This window comes from Trichechus manatus, unplaced genomic scaffold, assembly GCF_000243295.1.
Source record: "Trichechus manatus latirostris isolate Lorelei unplaced genomic scaffold, TriManLat1.0 scaffold00039, whole genome shotgun sequence".
Classification (NCBI taxonomy): domain Eukaryota; kingdom Metazoa; phylum Chordata; class Mammalia; order Sirenia; family Trichechidae; genus Trichechus; species Trichechus manatus.
This window is the reverse complement of record NW_004443975.1, coordinates 20,127,251-20,144,933: the sequence shown is the minus strand read 5'-3', so window position 1 is coordinate 20,144,933 and position 17,683 is coordinate 20,127,251. Positions and strand designations below refer to the sequence as shown.

The 17,683-nt window shown below is 39.4% G+C and overlaps 1 protein-coding gene across 1 annotated transcript in view; it reads right to left on the bottom strand.

Annotated features, from left to right (window-relative positions):
• Positions 1-17,683, bottom strand: part of LOC101357370 (usherin) — a 276,794-nt gene that overhangs the window by 59,109 nt on the left and 200,002 nt on the right. Inside the window, exon 13 of the mRNA XM_004375958.2 lies at positions 6,432-6,615. Coding sequence (XP_004376015.1) covers positions 6,432-6,615 — 184 coding nt within the window. The remainder of the gene's footprint in view (positions 1-6,431; positions 6,616-17,683) is intronic.

Here is a 17,683-nt window from a genome sequence, read left to right as displayed (position 1 = left end):
TGTTAGATGTTTCTTCTGAGGCACCTCTGGGTGAACTCGAACCTCCAAATTTTTAGTTCGCTGCTGAGTGCTATAACTATTTGCACCACTCAGAGACTTCTAAATGTTTTAAGTGGGGTTAAAGCCCCTGTCTTCCACCTGGATACAAACTGAGTCAGTAAGTTGGCTTTTCTAGTCTTTCTCAGGCAAAAGAAGGTCCTGTAGTTACTTTAAGTCTCAAAACACAGTCTCAACTGAGACAAATAATGTCTAGTCCAGCGTATTAGTCAACTCAACCTTCCAATCTTTATTTAAAGGACATACATTTTAATTAACAGACTTCTGTCCTTTTCTTTCTAGCTAGGATGTGATGAAGGCAGCAAGTCTACACTCAGAGAAAGTCTTTTTTGTGCTTACCTCCTGCTCGTGTACAGGCTGGAGGACAGGTAAAAACTCACTGGATTAACACTACCCAAAGCTGGCTCTGCTCTCTCTGGCTTCACATGTCTATAAAGCTGATTTTTGTACTACGAATGGTACTTCTGTGATTTATTCATTGATCTTCCAACATCAGGTATCTCTCACCTATAATTTTAGTGTGTCCAAAGATATCTCTATTTCAGTTAGTTGTCTACTAATTCTGTGTAGCTCACAGCCGACTCATCTTTTTTCTCTACTCAGGCCTCTTTAGCCTTCCAGGTGGCCCTACTGTGTAGGCACTAGGACAACCCCAAGCTGTCTCTCTTCTTTGTGTTCTTCATCTGGTCTCTGAGAAATAACTCTCTTTCTTGCCTTTTAGCTGGCCTATTCAAACCAGCCAGAGTGCCTCTCCTCACTCAGATTTGTTGGGTAAGATAGATTTCAGTCCACTGGCTTCCCCAATTGCAAGAGACAGATGTGACTCCCCAGGGGATCTAATAAGACCCCCTTGATTATATCCTATTGGTAAGCACCACTGACTCCTCCCTTTTTCTCCCTCAGTGAGGCCCTCATCTCTAAATCTCTCTTTTCTTTAACCCATTTCTATTTGTTATAAACTCATAGCTATCAAGTCGATTCCAACTCATAGTGCCCCTATAGGACAGAGAAGAACTGCCCTATAGGTTTTCCAAGGTAGTAAATCTTTACAAGAGCAGAATGCTGCATCTTTCTCCCACAGAGTGGCTGGTGGCTTTAAACCACCAATCTTTCAGTTAGCAGCCAAGCTCTTTAATAGCTGTGCCACCAGGGCTCCTTCTATTGATTATACATGGTTATATATTTTACCTTGTTATAGACCTCATCCTTAATTTGGATAAGAGTATTAAGAATCATTAGTGTAGTTCTTAACTATCTTCTTTTTACAAGTTCTACTAAACAGTCCATCTCATTACTCATTTTGGTATCTGATAAGTATTGTCTTTGGTAAAAACTCCCATTTTCATATTCTTTTACAACTTTTTGTACAGGAAGTACATTTAAAGAGGGGCATTGGACTTTTAGTAAGGTCATCAAAAACATTTTCTAAACCACGTTTAATAAACTAGAAAGTACAGAAACTGAGTCATCATGGCTGAGTTATGGTGGCCGAGGAAAGAATGGGAAGCAAAGAAAAAGAAGCAGAAGAAACTACTTTGTGTAAGTGTTAGTAAGTGAATAAACAGTGAGAGATTAGGCAGCCCCTTTTAGAGCTTATGAGGTGGAGCTGAGTCAAGGCAGGGGGGTTTAGGATGGTGATGAAGTACATATTTGTAGTCAGGTAGGAAGTATAATGGAGAGAGATTTAAGTGAAAATAAAGTGAAGATTTTATGGAGCACAGTTCAGAGGGAGGGAGCAGAGGAGAAGGAACGGAAGGAGCAAGAAGGGAAGGAGCAAAAGGAAAAAACAAGGAGAGGATAACATCAAGAACACACAAGAGGTTAATTTTGGAAAAAATTTAATTTTTTTTCTTCTGAGACTAGATAAACACTTAAGAATGCGTGATAATGTAGACAAATTAGAGGTGGAAAGAAGGTAATCTGGAGAGCTCTTTTTGTCTATGGAGGAGGGGGCTAGATTATCTGTAGAGATCAAGGGCAGGGGAATGAAGAGATTGGCAACAATTTAAAGAGGAAGAGAAACTGAAGTAAGGAGAAGTAGACATGTGACAGTGGTTCTAATCAGTACAGGCACCTGTCTTTCTCCAAACACTCACAGGATCAGGGTAGGAGCAGGGTGATCATCACTGAAGATGACTCACAGTACACCATAAGAGAAACATCTTTATAGCAAGTAGGTTACTGGAGAGAATCAGAATTAAAATGGTTTTGCCCCAGACTGTGTGTAGAAGGCAATAAAGTCAAGAGTGGGGCTAATCAGAAGAGTACCAGACAGGGATAATGCTAGAGATTTGAGAGACATCAAAGAGTGGATTATGTAGGTGTTTGGAGAAGAGAGAATTGGAAGGATGAGATGTGTTCATAGATTGGCATTTCCGGGAATAGGAAGATTTAAATGATAGAGAAGTTCCGTGTGATTAACGAGACCCAGAGTGTGGTCATGGAGATGGTTTTTTGAACGGGAATTAAAAGAGTGAGGAGGCCAAAAACTATATCAACAGGTGTTAAAGTAGTTCAAGCTAATGGCAAGTGTTGAGGAAGAGAGGGAAAATACCATCTGCTTATGTTCTCGGTGAGTGCAGACCTGGAAATCTGAAGACAAGATCAACGAAGATGGGAGAAGAACAGTTTGATTTCAAAGGACAACTTGTAATTTTAAAAAGGTAGTTCCCGACCTGACTCAATGGAATTATGAGTCAACTAATATGTAAAGGTATCCACTTTTATTTATGTAAAACTTGTCATGCATCTTTTTACTCTAAACCCATACTTACTCTGGATCTTTCACTCTGGTTTAGAATCTACCCAGCTTCTCTCATTTTGGCATATCTCCTAGACTCACACCTGCTCTCACCCCTTTTATTTGCCTGAATTCCACTTTCTTGAGTTTAACCTCATCACTCTTTAATAATGCATCTTGCAGGAAAGGTCATGGAAGCTCCATAGACACATCCAAACTCCTTGAGGAACTGAATTGCTGAGCGGAGGGCTGTGGGGACCATGGTCTCAGGGAACATCTAGCTCAACTGGCATAACACAGTTTATAAAGACAATGTTCTACACTCTACCTTGGTGAGTAGCATTTGGGGTCTTAAAAGCCTGTGAGCAGCCATCTAAGACACTACACTGGTCTCACCCCTTCGGGAGCAAGAGAGAATGAAGAGAACAGGATACAAGGAAATGGTTAGTCCAAAGGACTAATGGACCACAGCTACCATAGCCTCCACCAAACTGAGTCCAGTACAGCTAGATGGTGCCTGACTACCACCACGGACTGCACTGACCGGGATTACAACAGAGGGTCCTGGACAGAGCTGGAAAAGGATGTAGGACAAAATTCTCACTCACAGAAACAGACCAGATTTACTGGTCTGACAGAGACTGGAGAAACCCTGAGAGTATGGCCTCTGGGCACCCTTTTAGCTCAGTGGTGAAGTCACTCCCGAGATTCATCAATGAGGCACAGCAGTCCAGGGATAAGGACTAGTAGGCAGGAGGGGACAAGAAAGCTGGTGATAGGAAACCGAAGGTTGAGAAGGGACAGTGTTGAAATGTCGTGGGGTTGTTAACCACTGTCCTAGGGCAAAATGTGTACTAACTGTTTAATGAGAAACTATTTGTTCTGTAAACCTTCATCTAAGGTACAAAAAAAAAAGAATTATCTATGTGAGATCAAATTGACAACAGCAACTCAAAAGGTTTGATGGGAAGCCTAGGGGGGCAGTGAGTTAAAGATAATGGTGAAGGAATAATTTGAAAAAGGATAGTGAGAATAGCAGCATAACTGGAAGAAAATGTAATCGATGTCACTGAATTGTATGTGTAGAAACTTTTGAAATAGTGTAACTTTGGCTATGTATGTTTTCATCAGAAAAAAAAGGTCCTCCAAGGTGGAGAAGGGAGAGTGTTGACATGCTGTGGTGTTGTTAACCTATGTCATAAAACAATATGTGTACTGACTGTTTAATGAGAAACTATTTGTTCTGTAAACCTTCATCGAAAGTACAATAAAAGAAAAAAAATAATGCATCTTGCACCTACTCGTTCGGCTCTTCCAATTCTCTATCAATTTAGGTTAACTTCTCAACCCACCTTTTAACCTAGACAGCCCAATTCCAGTGCTAGCTAGGCCAACAGCAAAGTGAAAGATCATAAAACATGATTCTGTAAAAGCAAGTCTTGGTCCGAATTAAGTTGGGTTGGGGAGTAGGGGAAGTCCTGGTGATGCGGTGGTTAAAGTGCTTGGCTGCTAACCAAAAGGTCGATGGTTCGAACTCATCAGCCCCTCCACGGGAGAAAGAAGTGGCAGTCTACTTCTGTAAAGATTTATACCCTTGGAAGCCCTGTGGGGCAGTTCTACTCTGTCCTATGAGGTCGTTATGGGTAGGAATCAACTTCACGGCCGTGGGTTTTGTTTGGGAGGAGTAGAGTATGGAGGCAACTGGAAGGAGAAATTGTGACCAAATAAAAAGTGGGGTGAAGACTAGTCTTGAATTCAAGCACGCTGAAGGTTGGAGGACACGGTGTAATGAAAGGACCCAGGTTAAGTGAAAGTTAAGTGAAAAAGCTGATGCTATTAAACATCTCTTGGTCATTGAACAGGGGTTTTGGTGGTTACCCTAGGAAGAATAACAAGGGGTATAAGTAGCAGGCAAATGGGTACGAAACTGGCACAAAATGCCAGAGGGGCATGAGCATTCCAGGGAAGACAGCAGATTGGAGACAAAGACTTTCTCTTGGACAGTAAGTGTGGCCAGAACTACAGAAGATAGGAAATCTAACGAGAGGGGTGGTCAAGAGTGAAACGAACCAACCCCCAGAGTTCCAACTGTTCAGTTTACGGCAAGTTCTTTCAATAAAAAGTATGGGTAATAACAAGGGGAAGTATGTGTGATAACTGGTACAATTGTACTATCAAAATCCTAACAATGATTTTTATTTAACATTTACTGTGCTATGTTTTTTATTTTTTTCTATACTCATTCGGAATTATTTAGATCTTTGTAGAAGAGCGTATCAACACTCTCAGACTATTAAGGCAATTTTTGTGTGGTAACTAGGAAGTGGAACAGGATGAATAAGGAAAAGTAGATACACGTAAAAAGTACAAAAATTGTTTTAATAAATATTTTAAATAATTTTTCTAAAGTACTTTTTTATCAAATTGAATTGTAAAAGAAAGCCAAAATGAACTATCTTGAGTTCTTTTTCAATAATTTACCCTGTCATTCTGTCCACACTAATGGAAGTGCTAATGAGGAGTGGAAAAAAGGTAGACAGCAGGGGAAAAATGTGTTAAAAACAGCCCACATAATCCCAAACTTTTGAATAATTAGCAATTATATTTATAAACACACATATATCTTGAGCATCAAATTTGATGGGTTTTATTACGTATCTTCTGAGTTTAGCACACAGTACTAGTTGCTTGAGGACTGGAACACCAAAGAATTCAGATATAATCTCAACCCTAGACAAGTATATGATTTGATCCAAGGGCAAACAGAGAGCACATGGAATCGCCATAACAGCACATCTTTAGATATAAAGCATTAAACACAAGTTCATGAAGGTAAATGCCCACAGAAACGCAGCAAATGAGTAGAAAATTAAGAAACAGTGCATCTTTGAAAAAAGCGGTTAATTTACTTTCAGAATGTACTTGACACATTGAAAAAAATTCATATCACTGAATACAAAGATGTGTTTTTCATCTGCCAGTCTTTAAATTGAAATTAAAAAGGCAAGAAAACATAAATGGACGAAATAAATAAGCAAACAAACAAGCCAGCAATAAATTCAGGGGCCATGCAGAATAAACCATACATATATGCTAGTTATCCTTCCCCTTACGCGTGTGTGTGTGTGTGTGTGTGTGTGTGTGTGTGTGTGTGTGTGTGTGTGTGTGTGTGTGCGCATTTCTACAGGTTTTTTTTTTTACCTGTCCTTCTCCACATCCAGATGTAAGCTCTTTGAGGGAAAATGATTTTATCTTGAGTTTATACTTCTGCTCATCATTGAGAATGTGTACCATTTTCTATGCGCAACCTTCCTTTCTTAAACAATATCAAAATCTCCCTATTGACTTCTGGCTGTTTTTGAACGTCTTATATCCCCAGACTCCAGTACAGGTACATCTATTCTTTTACAGCAACTCACTCAATAGGCAATATCCAAAGGACATATTCAAAGATTACCATGATGTTTTATAGATTCAGATATCAAAGAATAAAAAATATATCAACCAATTAAAGAGGACATTTTTTATAGAAGACATCGTTGCTTCGAGGGCCCATGAAAATCATTGATTTACCAAAGAAAAGTTAATTGCAAATAGAAATAATATTTAACTGTTAATTCTTATAAGTCTTTACCTTCCAGTCTGAGAATCAAATCCAAAGTAATGGTCCTTGCAATGGTCACAACTTTGCCCAGCAACGGAAGCATCTTGGCACACACACTGACCAGTTAGGCTATTACAGATTTGATTAACTGCACCAGACACATCACATGAACATGGCAGGCAGCCAGTGGCATTGCCTGGAGAAATATAAAAACCTGGAAATAAAGAAAGGAGAAGTTATACATATATATCTTTTATCCAGTTTTTTTTTTTAAATAATATTTTGCTTATATAGAAAAACAAGACACTATAATGTGACATTACCTAACTCCTACACAAATGTGGTCCTAGCTGTCCTTCACTAATATGTCAACTGTGACCAAAAAAAAGACAGAGCCAATGATTTACGTTGTGCTTGGGTGTCTCGCAGACACCTAAAACTGGATGCAATTAAAACTTACTTCATGACCTTTTCACTAAAAACTCATCCTCCTCGAGTCACGTCCTTTTCAGCAAACATCACCACCAGCCATTCAGTTGCTCAAGCTGGAACCTTGAAACATCTTTGGTAGGGTTGTCAGTTAAAATACAGAATAAAATACAGAAATTAAATTTGAGTTTCTGATCTACAAGGATTTTTTTGATTATAAGCATGTCCCATGCAATATTTGCTCATACTAAAAAATCATTAATTGTTATCTGAAATTCAAATGTAGCTGATATTCTGTATTTTGCTAAGTCTGGCAACCCTTGAGTCCTCCACTTCTCTCCACTCCCTACATCTAACAAGTTTTATGGATACTGCCGCTTAAGAATATTAAACCCTTCGAGCCTTCATCCCTGCTGCTACCACCCTGGTTAAAGTCACCATCAATTTTTTATAGCTAACACTCTGTACCAGAGACCATGGTAAGGGTTTTACATTTATTATGTCATTACTTCTCACAGCAACACTAATCATACAGGTATTATTATTAAATCCATTATATAGATAGTAAAACTGAGGGCTAGAAAGGCGAACTAACTTTTCTAAGTTGACAGAGTTAACAAACAGCATAACTCAAATTCAAATCCAGGCAACCCAACCCCGGAAACTGTCTCATCTAAGGGTGCCCTCTACTGTCTACCTCCAACCGAGTCTTCATAGCGTTGCTGGAACAATCTTTTTCAAAATAAATTCTGAACATCACTTTCCTCTATTTAAAGTGATTTGATGTTTCCTGTTTCCCTTAGGGGATAAAAAATCCAAATCCATGACACGATGTCCAATTTTACAGTTGGGTTCCACCTACGTCTGTAGCCCTATCTCACCGCTCATCCCCAACTCAGTCGAATCCACTCATATTTCTTCCTATTCTTGAGTCCTAAGGGCCTTTGCACAGGCTGTTTTATCTGCTGGAATGGTTTAACTCTACCTATTCCTTCTCCTTAGATGATTCCTACTCGTTTCAGATCTTAGCTTAAGTGTGACTTTCTCAAGTCACCTTCCTAAGGTATGCCTGCTATGGTTTCACAGCATTCTGTTTATTTTCTTGAGTCCTCCTGAAAATTATAATCAATCTCATTTTTACCAGGTTGTAATCTTCACAAGATTAATGATGATGTACAAATTCATCATCATTAGCATGATGTTTAGCACATAGTAGGTACTCTATAGTCGATGAATTAATAAAAAATGGGCCAAATTATCAAACAGGCATTGAGCCCTACGAGTACTATATAAACATAAAATAATTGAGGTTTTAGATTAATTACAGAACTCATATTTTTTTTTTCTTATGGAAAAAGGAAAGAAATAAAATATGATTCAAAAATATACTCATGTTAGTTAAGTCTCTTGGATCCAGAAGACGGAAGTCAACACTTATAAAAGTAGAAAGACATTGGATATTTGAATGATGGAGCAAGCATATGAGGAAGAAAAGTTTCCTGCTGTTGAGTAATCTGTATGTTTGTATGTGTATATGTTTATGTACATACAATGCACCCACATATATACACAGACACACACAGGCACATACTTAATGCTGTAAGATCTCATAAGGCTTCTCATTAATAAAGTTATGACAAATGAAAATGAATTGCTCGGTTATTAAGATCACTAATTCAAAGTGTTTAAAATATCAGTGCTATTGGAAGAGAGAGAGCTGGAGCCCAGAGTGAATCTGTTCTGTTATCTGGGTTCTATGGGAGAAAAGGAACCGGATACTCTAAAACACATTTGAGGGTCTACTTGAAAACAAGTCGCTCTCTCATAGCCACCAGTGAGAGTTTTTCTTCTTCTAAAAAAATCCATTGACGTCAAGTTTATTCCAATTCATAGTGACCCTACAGGACAGAGTAGAACTGCCCCACAGGGTTTCCAAGGAGCAGCTGGTGGATTCGAACTGCCGACCTTTCTGTTAGCAACTGAGCTCTTAACCACTGCACCACCAGGGCTCCTTTTCTTCTCCTAGGATCTGCTTATTCTCTTAGAAAGCTTAAAGAGCAGTAAAACGGAAAACACTGTATTAAGTGAAAAGAAAAGGAAGAGACTCAAAATTTGTGTCATTCATTTGGAACACCTCGACTAACACTGTCAGTTTTTATATGGTAATTTACAACTAGATCGTGTCATTTCCTTCTTTGCGTCCCCTGACACCAATATGCCTTATGTGTGTTTCCAAGAATAGAGTGTAGCCATGCTAATTAATATATATTTTTGTATCTGATTCATCATATGATCAAAGTCACAGATTAAGAAGTTTTCTATTTTGGGTTCAAGACCACTGTGGCTGTAATGTTATGTATTTTTCTTCCTGTGAGGATACTTGGGTCCTTTAATTCACGGTGATGGCATCACCCTCGAACTAACAGCTCTCCAGTTTGGATAAATTACCCATTAGCACAGATACTTAGAAGTAGAATTAATTTAGGCTGATTGTGATAGTTTTGAGTCACAGAGAATTGTCACTATTAGGGTTATTTTTATAAGAAAGTACTGATTAGATAAATCTGTAAAAACAAAAGGAAGTATGTTTAGGTGCAGAAGATTGGGGAATGCAAGTCTGGGAGAGTAAAGTATGCCATGGAAAACAGAGGGATGCAAGTGGGGGGGACAAAGGGTGTTAAAGAAAGCATTTGGGAGGCTGAAACCTGGAGGCAGGGTTTCAAGGAAAAGACCACTTTGGCATTTGCCTTGGGGTTCATTCTCCTTCTCCTCTCAGGAGCATGACTGTAAAGGTTAATCCCACCAGAATTTTAGTTGTCCTATTTTTCAGCAGGTCTAGTTAGGATGACTCAGGTAACATCCTCCTCGGCAATTACTTCTTGCCTTACTTGAATGGGCTGGATTCTAGACCATGACCTCTCCTGTTACAAGTCCCAGCTACAGAAAACAGTATTTCCCCTTCCCTCCCACCTCAGCTCCAACTCCTGAGGTAGCTTAGAGAGAACTGACCTTAATTTATTTTCTTTCACTCAATACTTTCCTGATCTTCCTCCATTTGCTTCCCTTCACCTTCCACATCTTAGCACCTGTATCTCTGTAACTGGTCTGTTTGAGATTTCTTTCCATGAATGTCTCTGTGCCACGTTCTTGAGCATGGTCATTAGGGGGACATTATTTCCTTGCAATCTGTGGTGCTGTGAGTTCACACACAGACAGCGCAAATCAGCCCGCTAAAGTTTACTATTTTCCCCAGTTTTATGTCAGCTAACCCTGCCTGGTCCCAATCGAGACAAGTCTCCAGTGGAAAACAACGTGTTATATGGCTGAAGCAGAGTTACCATATCATTAAATAGTGCTGCTTTATCTGGAAGGAGGCTTGCAGAATCCTGAGAGTTCAGTTATTAGCAAGGCGGCAGGTACTGTCTCCTGTAGCGGCTGTTTGCACAGCACAGTACCTGTCCTGGGCATAAAAGAAGAGGCCATTTCCTAGCAATGTCCCTCCTGAGGACCATGAACGACGAGGCTATGCCGAGGTCTTGAAATGGGAGAGAGAAAACAAGTTTAACCTCTAGGCCTTATTGAGAAAAGGAGGGCAGAGGGAGGCTAAGCACTAATTATAACCCATTTAGAAGAAACGACTCTCATCCTAAGCTAGAGAATGGACACAATATCAGAGAAGAGTTTAGGGAGGCAGTTCTAGCTTGCATATACCATGCAGCAAAGGACTATTTTAGTAATGATTTTACAAATAATGTTTGTAGAATGAAATGCTGTAGACAATGTTATTTTTCTAATTTAAAAAAAATCATTTTCCCCCTTTTTATGTTTTCCTATAAAAATAATGCTAAAATTATTATTGATAGAGTTGACCAGAGTTCAATCAAATTAATATTATTCATCCCAAGGTATAATTCTTCTTATTTAAAAGAAAATTAAAAACTGTTTTTCAGTGAACTTAGATATGCTTTATGTGGAATAGCAGCTCTGCTCCTTTTCCTTCTTCCTGAACTGCTAGACGCTCTTTGAGGAGCCTGCCAGTTCTTATTTAATCTTAAAACCCAGCTCAGAAATCCCTTTCTCCATTATGTTCTCCATGTCCCCCATCCTTCAAGAGTTAATCAACCCCTTCAGTATACTGCTTCTATACATTGTATATTTCTAGTTTGCACTTATCACACTGTGTTATATTTACATATGAATCAGTTTCCCTTGCTAGACTATAATGCCTTAATATATTTGTGATTATATATCCCATACACAACTGGACCAATAAGCAACATCATGAAAAATGGAGAAAAGATTGATGTTATCAAGGATTTCATTTTACTTGGATCCACAATCCATGCCCATGGAAGCAGCAGTCAAGAAATCAAAAGATGCACTGCATTGGGAAAATCTGCTGCAAAAGATATCGTTAAAGTGTTAAAAAACAAAGACGTCACCTTGAAGACTAAGGTGTGCCTGACCCAACCCATAGTGTTTTCAATAGCCTCACATGCATGTGAAAGCTGGACAATGAACAAGGAAGACCAAAGAAGAACTGACACCTTTGAATTATGGTGTTGGCAAATAATATTGAATATACCACAGACTGCCAAAAAAATGAACAAATCTGTCTTGGAAGAAGTACTGCCAGAGTGCTCCTTAGAAGCGGGGATGGAAAGACTACGTCTCACATACTTTGGACATGTTATCAGGAGGGACTAGTCCCTAGAGAAGGACATCATGCTTGGAAAAGCAGAAGGTCAGCGAAAAAGAGGAAGACCCTCAATGAGATGGATTGACACAGTGGCTGCAACCACGAGCTTAAGCATAATAATTGTGAGGATGGCACAGGACTGGGCAGTGTTCTCCTTCTGTTGTACATAGGGTCGCTATGAGTCGAAACTGAGTCAATGGCACCTAACAGCAACATCAACATATTCCCTACCAGCACAGTCCCCGGTGCATAGTAAAGTATTCAACAGATGTTTACAGGAAAAACGTACAGATGAATGGAACTGATGGATGGCTGCGTGAATGGATGAGTGGATGGATGGATGAATGTCTGTTACCTCTTAAAAATATGTGATCATGGAGATGGCATACATAAATCTGAGTCATGAGAGTGACTGGTCAGAATGGCCTAGCCTGTCAAGGAATGTGGCAGGGAGTATAAATGAATCAAGAACAATAAATTTGAGAAATAACACTTGGCATATCAACAGATGGAACAAAGCTACAAAAAGTAAACGTCACCCCAAAACTATGCCTCCTGTTCTTGGAACAAAGGGTATAATAATGCGTTTATATAAGGGAAAGCATTCTATTGGACATCTCTGTTTGATAGAATAGCAGTTTTTCCTACTTAAGTGAAGGATTATCCATGTGTGGTGGTTAATGTTATGTGTCAATTTGGCTCGGCTATGATTCTCAGTGGTTTGACAGATATTGGGCTGATTTTTTTTCCCATAATATAATGTAATCACCTCCATGATGAGATCTGATATAATGTAATCACTTCCATGAAGAGATCTGATGTCATCAGTATCAGCCAGTCAGTTGACTGGGGAGTTTCTCTGGGGGTGTGGCCTGCCTCAAGTATATAAATGGATGTTCCAGCAAGGGTCACTCTTGCTCTGGATCCTGCATCTGACTCATCATCATCTGACCTCCAGTTCTTGGGCTGTCAGCCAGGAGCCTGCTGCCTGACCTGCAGATTTTGGGATTCTCCAGCTTCCGCAGCACTGTGAGCAAGCAGTCAGCTGTCTGACCTGCCAATTTTGGGTTCATCAGCCCCTGCAACCATGTGAGTCAGGAAAAGTCTCAAGCCTGACCCATGGATTTAGGACTTGCCAGCCTCCACAACTGTGTGAGCCATTTCCTTGAATTAAATCTCTCTATATGTATTTATGTATATATGTTTCACTGGTTTTGCTCTTCTAGAGAACCTAACCTAAGATGCCATGAAAGGCTCCCGTAAGTATATTCTCTAAGAATTAAATCCAATAGCAACAACGAATATAAATAATAACTCTGATTACATCAATGGGATCATAACGCATACATACATATGTGTATTCACACTCCACGGCAAAATTCTCATATACCCTTTTCTCATTTTTCTCCATCTCAAAATTTTTCATATGTATGCTCCAATGTCTTACTCCTATGCCATTCCAAGCATCTCTGAAATTTCTCCAACTTAGTCCTTGGAAATAATCACGTTTCTAGACTCCTCATTTCAGCTCTTCATTATTTGATCACTGTAGCCTCCCAAGAGCCTTGGTGGTGCAGTGGTTAAGAGCTGGGCTGGTACAGTCTCTATGAGTTGGAATCGACCTGACAGTAACAGGTTTAGTTTACAGGTAGCCTCCCAAGACTCTGCCAATTTTCATTTTATGCCTGTTACTTGGATTCCAGGATATTCCAGGAGCCGAAGCAGTAAGCCAGAACTGTGAGTTGAGATAGGCTTGAGATGTGGGGAAAGGTTATAAACATTTGGAACAATGTCTATCTTAACTGTTCCTCAAATATTTATTGAGCGAATATTTACGAAAAAGTATTGAGTTATTCAGAACAGTTCCACTCTTTCAGAGTGCAAGTTACAGGGGTCAGATGGACCTAGATTTGTAAATTACTCGTCTACTTAATTAGCTTCCATTTTTCCTACCGTAAATGGGAGTAATGCTGGTACTTCCATCATAGAAATATTGTGTACAGTAAGTACCTAGGCTATGAACGTCCGACTTATGGACAACTCATACTTGCCCTTAAATGTTATATAAATTTGACCTCACTTTGAAAAGATCGAACCAACTTACTCACAACAAATTCTTTACCACAGTCACCTTCACTTGCTACACATGCAGCTTGTAAACCATTGAAAAGGCTTTGAGCCTTTTCTTGTGCTAAAGTAAGGCTAAATAGAACCGTACGGCCCTCTTCTGACTTACCTACAAATTTGACTTATACGCACAGTTAGGAATGGATCTCGTTAGTAACATGGGGACTGCTTGCATATTAAATGGGATAAGGCTAACCAAAACATCCATGGTTCAAACTCACTAGCTGCTCTGTAGGAAAAAAGACCTGGCAGTCTGCCCCCATAAAGATCACAGTCTAGAAAACCCTCTGGGGCAGTTCTACTCTGTCCTGTTGGGTCACTTTGAGCTGAAATCACCTTGACCGCACACAACAACAACTTGCAGGTAAATCCCTATTACAGTGTCTGGCTCACAGAAGACTCAGTAATTCTTATCTATTATTATCACTGTAATTGTTATTAGGAATTTTCCATGAAAGTGGTATTTTCCTAAATTAAAGTTTAAATAATGTCTTGTCAGTGGCTTTTATTTTTTCCCAGATGTGCCTAGGTTTGCAGTCCTAATTTCCTATGAAGGGATTCCTTTCTGTTGGGTTTCTGAAGGAAGAGACGTCTATTCTGAGACTGGTGTCTCTGTGAAAAAACAAAATGAAACATGTCAGTCTAGAAAATTGTTTCACCAAACACTCAGACATGTGGCATAATCGGATTTCAACTTCAATGCACCGATTTTTAATGGAATATCAGTTCCCTAATTCCAATTCCTTTGGCAAGGTCTTGCATGCAATTCTGGTTTCTGAGCTCATTACTTAACAGATATGATATGCTTCTTACTGAAACAAGATACTTTGCTTTATTTTCTAATAGTCTGTATGAATTATAAAACAAAATCCAAAGTAAAAACCAAAGGGAAGCATGAGGAATTGTTCTATTAGTACAAAACGTGTCATACAAAGCTGTTTTCATTATAAATTAGCCTTTATTTTATTCCAGAGCTGCAGAGTCCTCAATAAACCCTCTCTGCCTCTAGTCCTCAAGGACAAGGGTGGGTCACTGGCTCGGGATGCCTTGACATCCTTCCTTGCCTTTCTCAGCCTGGCCTCTGATTAAGTGCCTGCTGCTGAACATTACAAGGTCATCCAACACAGAAAAAAGGACCGGGCAAAACATATTTAGTGCTATATTTATTAGTGTGGCTATGTATACATTCATATATGTACACACACTCCAAATAATTTTAAATTAAAGCATTTTAAAAATACTTAATGGAGGTTAAGCAGCATTTTTAACCTCTGCTCAAGTTATTGAATGGCATATTAAAACCCATGTGGCTCTAATGTACCTTCTAATGTGCACTGCTGCTTTAACCAATTGCCTATAAATTTTAGTTGAATTAAGCCTATTCCTTGTACATTCATAGTAAGGTTAGGTTAATAATACATGAGGTTTCATTACATGCACCTTCCTTAATAATGGTTTTTAAGAAAGTAGACAAAAATCTCCATGGAGTAGTCTAGGATGGGCCAGCAATATTTACAGTCACAGATGAAATAAGAAGGCAGAACTCCTTAGGCTTGCTAATCCACCCCTCTCTGGCCCGGACTTCTGCCTCCACGCCCCACGGCTCACGCACCAGCGCGGTCTTTCCCTGTAGCACGTGAGCTAGGTATCAGATGCACTTAAAGAAGTAGAATGAAGGCTATAGACGGCAGCAATGCATCGTCATGCGCATGCTACAGCACTGGGCACTGTGAAGCATCTGCCTGTGATAAACATGCTTTAGGATAAGGGTTCTTTTCCAAATTACGTTTCACCAGAAGAGACAACAAACCCAGAAAACAAAAATTCAAAGTAGAGTTTCTGAAGCTAGACGAATGCAGCTACCACCCATCCAACAAAGGGAGAGGAGACCACAGCACACTTTGACCCTTACATACATAATACATGAGTATAGCATATCTTGTTTTGTTAAAAATATATATTCGGTACTTTCCTCCTTTTGCAGGGTAGAACGTCATACCTTCCCTACGTGTGGTTAAAGGAACACTCACAGACCTTCACTCAGAAGAGGAGAAGCCATTCAGGTTGTTTTGGTTTAATTATTAACTAATTCAGTAAATACACACGGAGCACCCACTAAGTAAGTACAGCTCTGCATACTCGGGATAGAGCATTGAACAAATCAGAGGAACAGCAATGAGACTTGTTGGCTGGAGTGGAAAAAATGATCTGAAGACTCGTAGGATATGAGGTCAGCGAGGTCATGGAGATTACAGACTGTGTGGTCCTTTAGAGTCCTTTCTATGACGGGAAGCCAAGGGCGGGTGGGGTGTCATGATCTGACTGAACTTTTAACAGTATCACCTTGGCTGCGTGTTGAAAAACGACTGCAGGAGGGAGAGGGAAGGAATGGAGTGTTTAGGAGGCTCTTCTGATGGTCCAGGAGAAAGGCATAAAGGGCTTGAACCAGGATAGCGTAAGTCAGGGTGTTGAGATGTGGTCAGATTCTGGATATAGTTAAAGGTAAAATCGAGATGATTCCTTTTGATAGAAGAAACAAGTTGTAGGAAAAAAGACAGGCATTAAAAATGGTTCCAAAGATTTGGTCTGAAAAAATTACAACCTAGAAAAATACTAGAACAGCATTTTTAGCTAAGCATGAACAATGTTTCCCTCCTGAAATCTCCAAATATTAAATGGAAAAAAAAAAAAAAAAGAGGAAATGACATCTGATGACAATTGTCTCCAAGCAAAAGCTAAGCTTTTGCAGTGGAGAAGACAACAATCAGTTACTTGGTCCAGGTTGTATAAAGCCTAGGAATTGAAGACTGCAGAGACTTCTGGAGTCAGGCGTGGGGTGTAGTTGATCCCTTCTCCAACCAGGAGATGGTCCCTCTCCCATCTTTGGGAAAAACAGGACGTTTTCCTTTTAAAAGTTAAAGCAGAGAGGATTTGCATTCAGGGACACCAGGCATCACTGGGTACAGGGGTGAAGTACTACCATGAACACAGGGATTATCTGTGTTTTGTGAGCGCCCTATGCTAATTTTATTACAGCAGCATGTAAAAAAAAAAAGGCACAGTTGTGCTTGTGAAATACCTTGGCAGGGAGGGACTGGTTGGTAAAGAAACATAGAAGGCACAAGTTATTTGTATAAAAATATGTGTCTGTGTGTGCGTGTGTGTGTGTATGTGTGTGTCAGAGAATGAGAAAGATCCTTTCAAAATTAAAAACAAGATAGCCCAAGTGAAAAATTGACTAGAAGGACGCTAGTTCAAAGTCTGGTAAAGCTCCCTCCCTGCTCCTCAAATTACATAGAAAATGTAAAGAAAAAAATTGAGAAAGTGATAGGGTCAATCCAGGAGAGTCAATATCTAACTAACAAGACTCTGAGAAAGCAGAGAGAAGGAAATTATCAGACATGATTCAAGAAAATTCTCCTAGAGCATAAAGACAAGAGTTCACAGGCTAAAAACGCCCACCGAGTGACCAGAACAATTATTTAACAAATAACACATCTTCATAAAATTTCCTGAAACCAAGGATGTAGAGATAGTAGAAGCTTCTAGAAATTAGAAGACAAAAAAACAACTTCACCCCACAGTTTATACAAAAACAAAAACAAACAAACTAAAAAAAAAAAAACAAGAACCAGATTGGTATTGCCAGAAGATAACGATGTAATAATTTAAAACTTCTGAGTGAAAACGATTCCACAGCTATGAGGGTGAAACAAAGACAATTTCAGATATTCAAAATTAAATATATATCTATTTCTAGATAGATAGATAGATAGATAGATAGATAGATAGATAGATAGATAGATACACTTCCCTCCTTGTACCCTTTTTCAGAAGCTGCTGGAGCATGTGCTGCACCAAATAAGCAAATAAACCAAGAAAAAGACCACATAGGATTCAGGAAACAAGGGATTCAGCAGAGAAGCAAACGAAGGAAATCCTCAAACCTAGGCTATAGCTGTATAACTGAACTACGGAGCAACCAGCCCCCATCAGACCAGGAGGATCAAAGGCTCTCATCCTCCTG